Source organism: Seriola aureovittata, chromosome 11 (genome assembly GCF_021018895.1).
Source record: "Seriola aureovittata isolate HTS-2021-v1 ecotype China chromosome 11, ASM2101889v1, whole genome shotgun sequence".
Classification (NCBI taxonomy): domain Eukaryota; kingdom Metazoa; phylum Chordata; class Actinopteri; order Carangiformes; family Carangidae; genus Seriola; species Seriola aureovittata.
In genome coordinates, this window is record NC_079374.1 from 4573543 (window position 1) to 4589725 (window position 16183).

At 40.4% G+C, this 16183-nt stretch overlaps 1 protein-coding gene across 2 annotated transcripts in view; it reads right to left on the minus strand.

Annotated features, from left to right (window-relative positions):
• Nucleotides 1-16183, minus strand: part of cntnap5a (contactin associated protein family member 5a) — a 138515-nt gene that overhangs the window by 78344 nt on the left and 43988 nt on the right. The window contains exon 1 of one of the 2 annotated variants that reach the window (XM_056389830.1): nucleotides 8562-8805. The exons of the other annotated variant lie outside the window; for it this stretch is intronic. Coding sequence (XP_056245805.1) covers nucleotides 8562-8637 — 76 coding nt within the window. The 5' untranslated portion in view covers nucleotides 8638-8805. Of the gene's footprint in view, nucleotides 1-8561; nucleotides 8806-16183 lie in introns of those variants that run through there. 2 annotated transcript variants of the gene reach the window in all.

Below are 16183 nucleotides of genomic sequence, written 5' to 3' on the forward strand. Positions count from 1 at the left end.
GGGACCAGGCAGAAATTATTCCTCTAAATAGTCTTATATCATGTATCCATTGTATTTTTTTCTTACTCATTACAATCAAAAAGCATTTTGTGCTGTACACTGAATCTGACTGCAGCTTCCCTCTACCCTTCTAGCTTTCTGAAGACTGACTTCTGACAGTGAAAACACATATATGGCGTTTAAAGTTCCCATCTTTTACACTTTTTAAGTGTTTTATTTTGAAGTGTTGATCCATAAGAAGATATAGAACCAAAAATAATCTTAATGTAGTTTTACATCTCCTCTCTCAGGCTTCTCCCTGGAGCTGTACAACAGGTCAGTGAGCCCAGTTGTTTTCTGGGTGATTGAATAAAAATATGGCAGGTAAACACTCAGAGAAAACCAAGCCAAATTGGATGGTGGGTCCAGGTGGGCGGGGCTTGGGGCATGGCTGAAGGCGTTGACTGTACAGTTGAGACATCACAAAGTTACAGAAGTCCTGACGACTCGTTTTAAGGCTCAGTTTCTGAATACAGGCTGTGTGCATTTCTCTGTGCACTGAGGTTTTGATACTTTCACAGTATTAATACAGAACCTAGACCTGATCTATAATCACACTACACATGGACAGAGACCTTTACACTAGATAACACCCTCTCATATGTATCAATGCCATATCTCTAGATGAATTAGACGTTGTAAATAATGCTGTAAATTAGAATTTCATGTTTTTTGCATCGATTTGCTTAAGTCATTTTTCATGTATTGGACTGACAGCATAAGCTAAGACATTCCTGTCCGATTATCATATTGATAAACTAATTCAAAACAGTGTTTCCAGAAAATGTGTTATATCAACACCATCACATACGCCGTGACACCACACCAACTGTAGTGTGGAGGCGCAGCGAATTACTTTACCACCAACATTTCATGCTCTCAGACAATGAATACAAAATGTGAAGCAACAGTGTGAAGACTGCAGAAACCTGTCTGCGTATCATCTCCACAGCCAAATAATTCAATATGAATGGATGAGAAGAAACAAAAATACTCTCGCCAAGACAATATCAAAAACTGCAAGTCCCTTCATTTCACGTCTCTGCAGAGCTGCAGTCAGTCAGAGATCATGCAGAGCTCTGAAATGCTGCATTTACTCTTTTTTTTTTTAATCAAAATACAGTAAACACGGAGTCCCCTGCTGCAGCGCTCTTTATTCAGCTTCAGCTTTGAGAAAAAGTCATTCTGATAAAGAGTGAAGCTTGCTGGTTTTTTTCAAATGAAGTAAATCCAGTGTAACATAGTTCTTCATTGCACTAAGATTATCTCTCATACAGTTTGTCACTTATTTATGTGCACTGCATTTCATTCTCATTACAATATTACAGGTTTTGTTCTGCACCATTGTTGATTGCGTTTTTTGCACCTCTGTTATTTCTTCATGCCATTGTCATTGCTTTTCTGAATGTATGCAGTTTATCTTGCACTGGTTGTGTCTTCTTTTTTGTGTATTTTTTTTTTTTATGTCTAGATTGCCCCATGGGGACAAATAAAGTTTCTTGAATTGAATCTGAGGCAAAAGCCAGCAGAATCTGACAACAGTGACACTGTCCTCGCAACAATTAAAATACTGTACATATGAATTGCAGCAGTAGTACGACGGCACTAGTAGAAAATTGGCAATTTGTGGCATAATTGTGTTTCCGTTCCCTCTCATCAAGATTTCCTGATAATTACCAGTTTAATTATGATTTTTTTTTTTTTTTTTTTTAATATTAATGCTAATGCAAATTTTCTGTTTCATTTTCATGAAAACGCCGCCACTACTTACTTTCCTGTTTGGTCGGTTTTGGCGACATTTTGAAAGTAAGTTCTTTCAGATCTAATTAGGATAATTAGGATTTTTCTTATTTACTGGAAGGAAAAACAATAACAGAACAAAATAAAGAATAAAATAAAGAATAGAACACGAGATGATGGGAGAAAAAAAAAAAGGTCTAAAAATAACACCCAGCTTCAGTCTACATTTCATCTGTATCAGATAAAACAAAGTTCATGTCTCCTGTGGGATCGGGTTGATGAGGAGAGTGATCCCTGTGACAGAACCATATACTGTTTCTCTGTATACTGTCGCTACTTGGCGTCACACGTCATGCAGCGTAATGACAATCAAAGAAGAGCGCGAGTCCCCGTGTCTTTAGATGTTCAAACTGCGCATTCCCTCCCGTTCGCCTTTGTCTCCGAGAAGAAGCGTGCTGTATGTTTAAACATGAGGAAAAGTGCCTGCACTGTCACGCCGCGGTGTTCTGCCTCATTTACCTTTTGATAAATTCATCAGGCCTTGAAGGTGTACAGCAGTAGGTGTTCCTTGACTGCCTGCTCCACATTCATTAGCTGAGAGAATCTGCAGCTGTATCATTCACACACACACACACACACACACACACAAACACAAACACACACACACACACACACACACACACACACACACACACACACACACACACATCGTCACTTCTGCTGTTATGCCGAATGCCAGCTCTGCTCAAGCACGTTCCAGGTGCTTCAGATGGGAAATAATTAGTTGTGAAGTATCAGCCTGCTGAGCTAACTTGAAGCATGAAATTTTAAGTAAATATATGTGTGTGGTGCTTTGCCACATGGGAAACAGATTCTAGCTTATAAAAGATGAATGTGTGGTGCAGCGGTCTCCACCTGCTGTGAGGGAATCACTGTAATCGTAGCAATATTCCTCCAAACAGACCCGTAGTGAAGAGGGTCATGTCAGCTGGTAATGAAAGCCTCTTGCTTTTTTTACAGCCAAAAGCAAACTTTAGAAAAAGTCTCTGGTCTGCACTCAAGAGCCGGAAACACGGCCTTAAAAGAAGCCTCACACCGGCCTGTGCCGAGGTGGGCTGTGAACAAAGGAGGTGATGTGCAAGGTGAAGCAGATTGTATGAACTACGCCATATAAGCTCGGGTGGTGTCACAGTATCAAGGCTGTTTAGAAATCCCAAAGGAATGATTTTCAACACCATCGAAAATATTCCCTCCTTTCTCTCTTAAACTGACACGGAGATGCATTAACATAATCTATTGTACTGCACAATGCGCCACTAAAGGTCATGAGACAGGAAACTGGTGAGCTGAGCTGAGGAACACGGTGGGGATACAAGACTCTCTGTTCGAGAATACGCTGGGTTCATATCCAGTGATACGGGCGAGCCAGCCGATGAAGGGTTTGTGCAACATTTTCTACAATACAGTCCTGGGGAAAGTGGGTAACACATCAAAACGCTGCTGTCCTGCAAATATCTCATCTGTGCTTCGAGTGCAGCACCTGAATATTCAGCACAGAGGACACACAGTCACTCTGCACTGCTCCCAACTAAAGTCAGAGAAAATGTGTTTTACTAGTAAGATCCACTCGACCCGCAGCACATGTGCTAAACCAAAGGAAGTTCCATTACATTTTGGCTGATTTATACAAGTAAATTATCCAGCACATTTGTTCAGCCAAAACTCCCACAGTTGTCTTTAATACGCCTCATTTACACAATTTCTATTCAATCGGCTGCTTGCACTTTTCTTTTTTTTATCAAGACGGTAGCATGAGGCTAAACAATCAGCCAACTACTTAGATTAAGACAACGTTTAACTGAACATGACATTATCTTGCCCATTAAAGTGCGTCTATGCTATTAGCCTATGTGTATTTCATGCACTCAGCGTTGAATAATTGTGAACAACTTCCTGTCATTAAGTTATGTGAAGAAGAAAATTGAAAATAAAATCAATTAATTTCAACAGATGAATTATTTACAGGAAAATAAACAAGCATTTAACGTCATTCACAGGACTACAACAAGTTATAGATCAACAGCATTCAATCAGACTAATCACTGATCTACTACTACGACTACTGATTCGTCAGTCAACAGAAAATGAATCGACTCAACTCTTCTACTTGATCAGTCTTTGAAGCCATTTTTCACACGGTTGGCTGGTTCCAGCTTCTCCAGTGTGAAGATTTGTCGCCTTTGTTTTTTTCTTTTACATGATAGAAAACGAAGAAGCTTTAGACTTTTAAATGGAAAAAAACAAAAACTATTTCATGACCCCACTAGGGAAACAGACCAAATGATGAATCGGTTAAATAATTATCGGGTTAGCAATCAGACTACCAATAATAAAAATGATCTTTACTTGCAGCTCAATATATACAGTATGGTGATGATGTAATGATGTAATCATTTACACGATGAATAACCAAACCAATAAATGAACCCTGCAGTGAACAAACCTTCCAACTCAGAGCAAAACTCTCTTCCATAGTGAAGAAGACTAAACATGTAAACTGGACAATTTGGGATTTACAAGAAAGTGTATTCCCTCAGCCCCAACTCCACGCTAAACTAAGCTAAGCTAAGCTAAGCTAAGCAAAGCTAATTCCTTGATGAGTCTCTTCACTGAATGCACAGAGACAAAACTGACCAACTCCTGGCAGGACAGCAAAGAAGCCAAATGCCAAAACTCAAAGATGTCTTCAGTCACTTGGCTTTAGTGGGTTAATTAACTGTAATTCATTTCAAATTTAATCCCTTATGTTTCTTGTTACTGAAATAGTCATGAAACGACTCAATATTGTAGTAATGCACACGGGTTTCGTGTTACCCAGAATATTCAGAGCATTATTGATAAGTCTCTAGTAAAAATGTGCTAACATGCAACATCCTGGCGTGGTCATCACAAAGCCATTTAAACCCTAATACCTATTACATAGTTTGTTTGTTTTTTATTTGTTCATGTTATGTTTCTGTTAGATGATAAGTTGTTAGCTGATTTTTACACCACCAAATGTCAAAACTTGAATCCGCTGGTGGTGGTGTGACGGTGTGGGGAATGTTTTCTTGGCATTTCAGTCCCTTAATGCCAATCAATGACGGTTTGAATGCCACAGCCTGTCTGAGTACATTCAAATTTCTTTTTATTGTTTTTAAATGCTATTTTAATGTCATCTTAATGTTCTATTTTTAATGTATTCCCTTGCCTCTGTACAGCACTCTGAATTGCCTTGGCCTGGCCTGTTGTTGCTGACCATATTCATCCCATTATAGCCACAGTTTACCATCTTCTAATGGCTCCTTCCAGCAGGATAATGCTCCATGTCACAAAGCAAAAGTCGTCTCAACCTGCTTTCATGAACATGACAGTGAGCTCAGTGAACTTCAGTGACCTCTCCGGTCTTCAGATCTCAATCCAGTATAACACCTTTCAGATCAGGAGATTGGCAGCATGAATTTGCAGCTGACAAATCAATCAAACATGGAGCAGAATCTCAAAGGAAAGTTTCCAACATTTTGCAGAATCCAGAGCAAAGAGAGGCCCAACCCAGTATCAGTATGGTGTTCCTAATAAAGCGCTCAATGAGTGGATTTTACTATATCAACAAACTAGGACGGTGAAATTGTTGTTACGGTTCATTCGTACTCATAGCTTCTCTGTTGCCAGTCAATTAGCAATTACTGTAAAGGCCATGCCAATACATTATCAATTAACTGCGCCTGAAAGATGACAGGCTAAACGCTGACACATGCAACGATGTCATTGTCTCCTTGTAAAGCCAAAAAGTGCAGAAGGATCTCTGCGAGGAAATGCATCTGCCACCTGACAAAAGCCCCACAAACCAACCATGACACAGCTCTGCCCCCGCCCTCCCATCCTTTTGTTTCTCAGTGGTAAATACGAGAGCAGCTTTTTGACCTCCAGGAGCATCTCACCATTTCATCCCAGCACAGCATGTCAGACCTGATCACAGCACACATTTGAGAACCACAGGACTGTCATAAATGAGTAATGCAGCTGTCAGTTTAGCTCAGTTCCTCACCTTAACATAAAGTGCTTAAACCCCAACACAAGGCCGGTGTCACACTTGCCCTCAGAGAGCAAAGACAGACAAACAGATCAAGTGATGTCATGCCTCCGGTGTTTTGATTTATTGAGGAATCACTTTTTTATATGTTAACATGGCAAGAGGGGGGAAGAAAAAAAGCGTTGTCATAAAAACGCGTGTCCCCTTGGGAGCATGTAAGAACGTGCTCACAGAAAAACATTTAAATCTGATAATACTTTTAAATTAGATTATAAATTGTTATTTTGGCCTGAAAGTGGAGTTAGAGCAAGATTCACATGGTGAGGTTCATCCTCTGGGGAACATGAACGTCCTCAGTAACATTTAAAGTAGATTCTGTATAAAAGTGGAGATTTGTCCATAAATATCTAGAGGAAACTTCATGGAAATGTGAGCAGCAACCACTGGAATAAAGAGTTGAGTCAGTCAAGATTTTCTTTTTGTTAAGCTACATTTTTATATCAAAGACCCCCTGCAATGAAAATCAAGGTGTTTTTTAGCCTTGTTAACATGCCCATATGGTGTTGCAACACCATAATTGAGTATTCCCACCTTGGAACTGCAGTGCAGAACAATGACAGCCTCAAAAAAACACAGATTCAGACAAACAGGGATTCAAACAGTCACAAACCCAAGGAACCAACTTGCAGAAACCCGACACCTTGTCAGTACAAAGAGCGAGAGTTTGCATTAGCACAACCACTAACAATGATTCAGCCTCTGCCAGTTACAAGCTAATGAACAACATCAAAATAAAAGATGCTAACTGCGCTAGCCACTTAGTTGCAGATTTTTGTGCACAACAGACTCCTCATCTGAGTCTGGGTCTGACTGAGGCTCAACCATGTGTGGCTGCTTCGTTTAATGCTAATGCTCTTGATTAAGCAGTGCTCTTTCATCACAAAAGCAAGCAGTGGTGGCGGGTGCGGCGTGAGGCCTGATCCAGAATTTCTCAATGAGGAAGTAAGCATTGATGTGCCTCCAGCCCGTTTATTGTTTCCTTCACACGTGAGAAAACCATGCTCAACAAAATATGAATCATAGCAGAGTATTTTTGGATTCTTTAAAACGTGTCTAGAGGGGAGCTTTTAAACTTCCTGTGTTGATTCAAGGTGAAGAGCTTAAGATATCCGGCACGTGTGGGAAACCAGATCAAAATATCAATCAGAAACGGGCAAGAGTAAAAACACACACACATAAAAATGTCAAAATAATTCAACATGGTCTGCTAATAAAACCTGTTGTGGCCTCCAGGAGCCCCACTCACAGAATGAGCTCTTATATGACAGCTATGTGTCATGCCTGTTCTTATGTTGGCAGCTTGTATTTTCATTATGTCTACTGTTTTCCTCTGTATGCTCCGGGTTCAACCCTCAACCCCACGGTGAGGGTTGAAACTTGGCTGTGATTGGCCAGCGAGCCAAGAGAGGTTGGGGCAGGTAGAAAAAAAAAAAACTATATGGATTTTTTTTCACGGTCCACTGACCCACCGATGCAGCGGCCCACCGGGATTTGTCTCGGTGGGCAGGATGGCCGGTCCGACACTGTGGGGTAGACTGAATATTAGACCTCAGCTAGGTGTGTATCAGACACACTTAACACACTTTTTTGTGTTAACAGTATGACACAGTATGAGTGTAGGATTTGTCTCTAGTTCTGGTTTAATGTGTTTGAAAAACAGGTTCTAGCCTATAGCTGATAAACACACATTTACAACTTACTATTATCAGTTCATCTGCTGATTATCTGAGTGATTGATGATTAATCATAAGATAGTTAACATGTTTCAAACCCAATGATGTTCAATTTACTATAGAGACCAAAGAAAAGCACGTGAAGCTGAAAACAGTGAATTTATGTCATTTTTGCTTTTAAAAAAAAAATCACTTTAAATGACTGATGAACAGTCCAAATTTTTCTAATCCACACAAATCAACGCACATATCATTGGCGTCACTCATGCAATCAAATAGGGAACTGCACAGCTTCAAATTTAAAATGGAAACCCCATCGAGAAAAGCACTCCCGTGTTGAGTGGAAGCTTCACCAGGCTTTTGTGAGTGTGAGCTATTTCCACGTAGGAGTCGACCTATAACAGCAGCCGTCTGCACAGTACAGTTTACAGCTGTGGCCAGTCAGCAGTTTCTATTCACCTATACACGCATCGGTATGTCAAAAGAGTGACTCTTTATTAGAATAAAAAAAGAAAGAAAGAAAGACAGAAAGAAAATCCCACATTGAGCTTTGTGCGCCAGGCTGCGGACTGAGCACAGCCTCTTCCAACACGGCATCTGACTTGAGAGTGAACAGAAATGAACCTGTTTGCTTGACCTTCATCGCGCACTGGAACACAAGGCGAGCGGATATCAACTTGTTCATCTGCATGTCACTGACGCAAAAGGCGCAGGTCTGAAAATACCCTAAACTTCAATTGCCCAACAACAGCACAGCTGTTAAAAAAAACAGTCAAGATGCTTCATCCCCTCCTCCTGCAACAATAGCAGGACAAAGGTACCAGCCCGGGCGTAAAACTCCGCCGGGTTTGAACAGCGTCTACCTGCCTCTCCACAGCCGCACACACACACACACACCAGCACCCGCCGACATCAGCCTCCACTTGAGAGACCGGAGAGGAGAGGAGCTTACAGGTGAGCTTAGGTGAAATACTCACAGTGAGTGGCGGCGGATGCTCCGCTAAAGACGCTCAGAGTATAAAGGGTAACCATACGCAGCAGAAGAAAAACCATCTTCCCAGTCGTGGTGTGATTATCCGTGTGTCCGCAGAGAGAGATAGAGAGATGATGAAAGGGGGGGGGGGGAGAAAAAAAACCAAGAGGTAAGGGTTCCTCCTTGCTCCTCCAGCACGGAGGGATAGAAGGAGTCTGATGTGGAGGAGCAGACCGCTTCCACGACGACACTCCCTTACTGTGAGCCTCAGCCTCTCTCTCCCCCTCTCACTCACTCACTCACCCTCTCTCTCTCTCTCTCTCTCAGTCTTTATTGGAAGAACAAGAGCACTGTGGTGCCCAAGCATTGCAATAAAAAAAAAAAAAAAAAAAAAAAGAAAAGCAGAACAATAGCAAAGATCCACAGAAAACAGCTGTGTGCGCGCGGCTGCAAATTCCTACTGTATATTGCTTTTGTGAATTCAGACAACTTTATTGTAATATATCAGGTATGGACTGTAGGCTGTATGCTTGGAGTGGGAAAGTGTGTGTGTGTGTGTGTGTGTGTGTGTGTGTTGGCAGGTTGATACTGAATCCATTCTCACCACAGCGTTTCTATTTGTGGCAGTAGATCACTGTGGAGCATCTGCCTCAGTGTGTTTTGTCAGCTTGTCATGTTCTGTGCAAAGAGCAGGGAGGGTTCCTGCCTCTAAATCAGATTGACGTCGGTTTTATTAGCGTTGTACATAATGTTTACCATGGTAACCATCTTAGTTCAGTGTGTACCGTTTTCTGCTAAGGCATCAATTATAAAGCTTTTAAATGGCTAATAATAAATGGCTTAATTGATAATTGTTTACAGATGCTTTACAGATTCAGTTAAAGTGTCTCTCCAGACATGTTTTAAACGTAAACAAAAATAAATTAAATTAAACATTAATTAGCATAACAAAACATAAAAAGTGAAAGAAAACACTTACTTCCTCATTGACAAATTATTTATCAGTCCTCACGCCCCGCCCACCACCGCTGCTGGTGCCAGGCTGACAGGTGAAAGAGCAGTGGTTATTTCTTTATGTTGTCTGTTAGCCTGTAACTGGGGGCAGCCGTCACAGTGTTAGCGGCTGTGCTAATGCAAAACTGTCTACTCTTTGTACTGACAAGGTTTGGGTGACAGGTGAAAGAGCGGCGCGTATCCAAATAGTTAGCGGAGGGAACATCGGAGAGACTCAGCCACATGTTTGAGCCTCAGTCAGATTCAGATGAGGAGTGTGTTGTGACCAAAATCAACAACTAGCAGACATATGAGAATGGTTAGCATCTTTTATTTGTTAATGTTGTTTATCTAGTTTGTAACTGACAGTGTCTGACACAGTGTTAGTGGTTGTGCTAATGCTAACTCTCGCTCTCTTTACTGACAAGGTTTCTGGTTTATTGTGCCCCCCCCCCCCCCCCCCCCCCCGGCCCCCACCCCTGCAAGTTGATGGCACTGGTTCCTTTGTTACATGACATATGAAACCCTGGCTGTCTCAATCCGCTTTTATGAGACTGTCATTGTTTCCCTGCAGTTCCAAGGTGGAGATACTCAGTCATTATTTCCCTCATGATATGTCTTATACAAAAAAACATCTATATGGACACATTACCAAGGTTGAAAAGCTGTTTTTCATCAGAGAGGGTCTTTAATAACAACAGCTTTTGGGTTGCCAGGTTGTGAAAGATCCTCCTACTTCACAGTGACAGCTCTTAAATTCACCAGGGAGACCCCTCCAAGCCATCACGTCTGTCAGTAAGTCATTAGCAGTCATCTTATGTGCAGTTATAAATCTTAGTGAGACATTAATAAAGGATAATGGGTTTCTCAGTTTGTAATAAGCCATCACCTAAAGTTAGTCACTCGCCAATAAATGTTAATAAATCATAATAAGGGGCTTGACGATTATCTGTCGAGTCTGTAGTTATAAATGTTAATTAGCTGTTTATGAATGGATTTTGGTCAAGAGACAACAAAACGGTTTGGACATTATATTCATACACTGCTTTACAGTATATAATAGAATAATGTTAGATCATAGAGAATAGAATAAATATATGTTTATAAGATATAGTGTCACAATTAAATGTGATGGTAATAGTGGGAACCATGGAAGTCAGAGAGGGAGCAGGAATCACAGCAGCTCATTACAGCCTGATGTGTTGCTCTGCTGGTTTTTCCCTCCAGCTGTTTCGCCAGTTACATGACACGGTCAACGTTTGTGACTCCACCCCCAAGTAAATACTGACTTTATCTTTCGGACTGAGAATGTGTCACATTCTTGGTGTTTTTAGTTTTATTTCTGCTGGAGAACTTGACAGGCTGCAGTGTTATCAGAAAGTGTTGTTCTGTCTCTACAGCTTGTCTTTGGCAGGACTGACTAAGTCTGTTTTTCTTCGGTTTGCCAGTTTTTGGGTTTTTTTCCCACTGACAACCAGTCTCAATGGCCAACGCGTGGTCACTCACTCGTGTGGTCACTCAGTCTTTTTTGGATTAGCCTCGTTCTCGGCTTCTGATTTCTCACACTGCCCACATCATCTACCACTTCGTGCTAAATTAAATCAAAGCATCAAAGTTTACTCTGAGTTTATGTGGTTTGACATCCAAGAGTTGATGCACTTTTCTTTTATTTGGCTATAAAACGGTTCGTCTGCTGTGAGGGGAGGGCAAAGCCTTAAGGGAACTTCACATAACACATAACTTTGTAATGGTGCACGTCAAACCTCCGAGTGAAGGATAAAATCAAATAAATAACTCCTACACATTGATGATCGACTGAGTGATTTTCGAGTGATTAAGTAAATCCTGTCATGAATTCATCTGGTTCCTTTTCTTTCCAAACGAGAGAAAATCTATTCATTCAAATTAATATTTGCTATTGACACTAAACTGTTCTATACTGTAACACTAGTCCACTTTAATGAAGATAAAGAAACATATGATGAGGTGAAATATAGTTTAATAATGGCTCTTTATGGTGAGAGCCATTGAAAGACAGCAAATAAAATTTAAAAAAACAAAACAAGAAGAGACAGATTGTGAAGAGGCTCGGTTCAGTTTCATGTCTTGTTCTGCTGGTTTTCCCTCAGGCTCTGACACACATTGCTGCCTCCCCGGCAATGTCAGTTTATTCCCCAAGTAAATGCTGAATTTTGTTTTGGTGTGAGAGTGTGTCGAATTTGTGGTGTTTCATATTTTATAATGAAAGAAAAGCAAATCACTAGAAACCTAAAAAAAAAAAAAAAAACTAGAATTACTGCCTCACAGCCTTCTGCTCCTGAGGTGCAGCGTTGAATAATGGCCGCAAAAGTTTTTTTTTTTTTTTTTTTTTTACAAAGAACATTATGATGTCACAGTGAAGCTGACCTTTGACTATTTGAATATAAAACTTCATCATTCATCATTTTATCTTATTAGACATTTGAAATTCCCTCCAGGTATTCCTGAGAAGTTGAGTTTCCAAGAATGGGACATATGTGAGCTCAAAGTGATGTTGACCTTTGACCTTTAACCACCAAAAGTTTTTTACTTCCTCCTTGAGTCCAAGTTAACATTTACACCAAATTTGAAGAAAATCCCTCCAAGCGTTCCTGAGATATTGTGTTCACGAGAATAGGGACGTAAATGTGTGTGGCCGTACGGAGGGATGGACAACCTGAAAATATAACGCCTCCGGCCACAGTTACCGCCAGCGCAGAGTCATAAAAAGATATGAGATGAGACACGCACTAGTTTAACATTTGAATATAATAGTAATGGAGAGGAACACATAAGAAAAAGACATGTAGTAACAGTTATGAGGAGAAAATGTGGATCTTTTCGGCGAAAGATACACAATGGAAATAAATGCTCTCAGGTTCTCTCTTGGAATTAGAGAGTTTCGTAAACTGTGTCTGTGTGCAAATGGAGTAACACTTCATTTTAAGTCCTATAATTGACTAGAAATGAACAGATATTGAACTGTAAATTCACAGGGAGGTTCCCGGAGAAGACTGTGTAATATGGTGCAAAAATGGGAAAATTGAGAAAATGCACTTCCAGGAAATTAAATCCAAATAACTGCAGTGTGATCGATGCGGAATCTCTGGAAATCAAAACCTACTTATATATTTGTTACCCCCTAATAGCTATATTAGTTTTGTGCATTGTGTGCTGTTCTAATGTTGCAAAAGTAGAAGTAGAAGTAGTAGAAATAGAGTGTTTATATTGTTGTATTTTTACTTTTACTTCACCCTGTGATCATTGATTATTTGTGGTACTGTGGAGCAGCCCAAGAAGCTGTAAACATCGCCTCATAAAGTTGAGAGGGCCGACATGCTAGCAAACAGTCGCAACATTAGCATTATTTTGTAATCATGTTTGTGTCCACCTAATGATTATCAGTCCAGTAATCACTCTCCCTTTTAGCTCTGTTTTGATCTCCACCAACTCCTGAGGGAAATATCCGCCTCTGAGCTGATTTTTGAATAGTTGAACCAGAGAAGAACAAATAGGTGGGATTGTGTTTATCCTCCTAAAGATGCAAGAAAAAACAACAACAAAATACATAGAGCTCAAAGAAGCTACACAGTCAGGGAAGAAATCTTTCTCCAGTGGGGAAAAAAAAAAATTAAAGCAACTTTAAGTAATGTGTCTGAAAACACCTTCCACCACTCACACAGCACGTTAAACTTTTTCTCATCCCCTCTTTCTTTACAGTAGTTTTCTTTTCTTGTATTGTCTTCATCCCTTTAATTAGGATCAGGCTGAGATGGTACAGTGGAGCCTTCTTCATCAAGCAAGTGAGGCAGTGGAGCAGCGAAGCTCCAGAATGTTCTTCTGCATTTATGAATGTACAACTCTCTGTGCTTCATAGGAATGCTGCGAATTATTATTCATTATGCACTATGTTATATTTATGTCTATCTGTCTATGAGCTGCTGACAGTGTGAACCGAGTCTTGTTACTATGCTGTACTGATGACAAATTCAAGCTGACTCCAGCTGTGTAATTAAAATTAAGTGGAGCTCTACTAGTGATTTTAGAAGATATGCAACAAGAAATGAATTCTTTAAAGCAACACTGTGCTACTTTAAGAAGAAATAATACATTCTCCCTCTTCCTCGAGGTTTTCTGCCTCCACCAACCAGTCAAGTTGCAGAAAATATATGGTCACAATCTCCTCTTCTGCAGTCATGAAATGTCATCGCATTTGATGCTTTTGTGTGAAACTGTCATAAAAGACGTATGAATCCTTGAGTAATGGCTAAAAACGTGTTTTATGAGGTCACAGTGACCTTTCACCTTTCACCTATGACCACTGAATTCGAATCAGCTGGTCCTTGAGTCCAAGGTGTTCCAAAGATACGGATAGACTACCTGGAAACATAACACCTCCAGTTATCCGACGGCGGCATGGTAGCATAGTGGCTAATGTGAGCTAATGTTAGCAACACTTAGAAAGGTGCTGTTTGTTTGTTTGCTCTATGCTACTTGTGCTAATGCAAAGCTCCCAGGCCGTTAAGTATACTGCACGGTCATGCACCCGTAACCTCCAACCCGATTGTGCACACACCATAGCTGTTTTTCAACGCGTAGCACACCTGCCGAGCGCACCTTTTCCCACCATCAATCAGACTTTATCTCTATAGCACTTTTCATACAAACAATTAAGAAAGCGGACGAGTCCCCCATTGCGACTCCTGGCTGGCCGGACTCTTTGCTGCATGTCTCTCTTTGCTCTCCACACCGTCCTATCAAATCGCAAAACGGACAAAAATAAAACTAAGTTTAAGAAAAGTTTACTGAGAAAAAAAGACCGACTGTCTCTTTCGGCATGACAGCTTACTGTTAGCATACTGACAGGTTCTGTCAGAAAGAGCCGGCAGCGTCTTAGCTGATGACACACTAGCAACAGCCTTGACAACGACACATTGATTGATTGATACACATACAGACCAACCAGTGTTTTTTATATGAGGTTATAGTATAATTGGATTATAATTATTATTTTAATTGTGGTGAAAAGCAGGACATTTTAGTGTTTTTCATATATTTGCTAATAATAATCACAAACAAACCAAGACGTCTGGTCACCGTATCACAAAACTCTTGTTAACTCTGCTTTAGCAGCAGCACGGAGCCATTTTCAGGAAATAAAGCTTCAATAAGTGGACTTTATGCTATAGGCCAAACAGCTGACAGACAAAGGAAATGTAAAGACCAAACTTGAGACTTCTGATCACAACAGCTGCTGTAATTTCCCACGATTTTCCTCTAGAATGCCAACTATGATAAATACATTTCATTACTTGTTTCACTGTTTGATGTTGTGTTGTATTGCTTTTTAGCTTTCTAACAAGTGTGCTGGGATGATAATTTTCTATGTAAAACAATGTGTATAAATGGCTATTATGGGCCCTTGCAGATGCCCGGGGGCCCCACGGGCAGTTGCCTACTTTGAATGATAAAAGTCCACCCTTGAAATCAGGAAGAGATTTTCATCACAAGCAGGAAATGTAATTGTCTCAGCCTATACTTTATTCCCCCTGATAGCCTTAGCAGCACCATTTCACAGCTGACTAGTGGACAAAAGCCCAGTAATTCCAGCATCAGAAGGGATATTAGACTCAGCTTGAATAGCCATAATGTTTTTCCTGTATCTTTATGTGAGCTTTTCTATCCACATTATGCAACCGTAGTTCTCATATTCAAACTGCCCACAACTTTAGTCACTGAAACAAATGTTCCTAAATGTTCCTCTCCTCTGTATCGAACTCCAGAGAGTCATGAAAGGATCAAAGGGACATGTCGCCATGAGGAGCTGAACATGAGAAATGCCACAATGGCAAATGGAAATGGCTAACTGACATTGTCAGCCACTTCATTTTAATTGCATGGATTATGGAGCTCATTTCCAAAGCTAATGTTTCTTGTTTCATTGCCTTTCACATTCCTCCCTGCTTTATTGCTCTCTCTACAGCTTTTCTTTCCACTGAAAAACCAATTAAGTCCCTTCATGCTTTCTTTTGAATCACACGATTCTTTTCTTTCATTCCGAGACAAATGCTCACACAAGACATGTGGAAGTGGTCGTTATTACCTGCTAAAGAAACACTGGCAAGAGGTTAGCAGAACAGTTTCTCTTCATACCACAAACGCCTACAATGAAATAACATGAACTTACATCAAATTACACAAACTGCAAGTCCTTTTAAGCCACGTACCTGAAAATAGCATGTCAAGTCAGGACTTGCTCTGCAGTCATGAAAGGAAATTTAGAGAGAACAAACCACTCAAACAGCCACACACACACACACATACACACACACACACACAAAAGATGCAAAAACAACCAAAAAGAAAGCACAAGATGCTAAAAAGATAGCATCACATTTTCAACAGGATGGGTTAAGCTGAAAACAAAATCCTCCGCCGGTTAGCTTAGCCTGCTTGTGACTCCTCTTAAAATTAAAACACGACGTCAGCACCTTGTCAGATGCTGCATGTGTTAAATCAAATAAGTTTCACTTTGAATATTGTTAGAGGTGCGGAAAGGTTTGAGTTATCCAATTATTTCAAAATAAAAAAGCAAAGAGAAAAGGAAACAGCAAC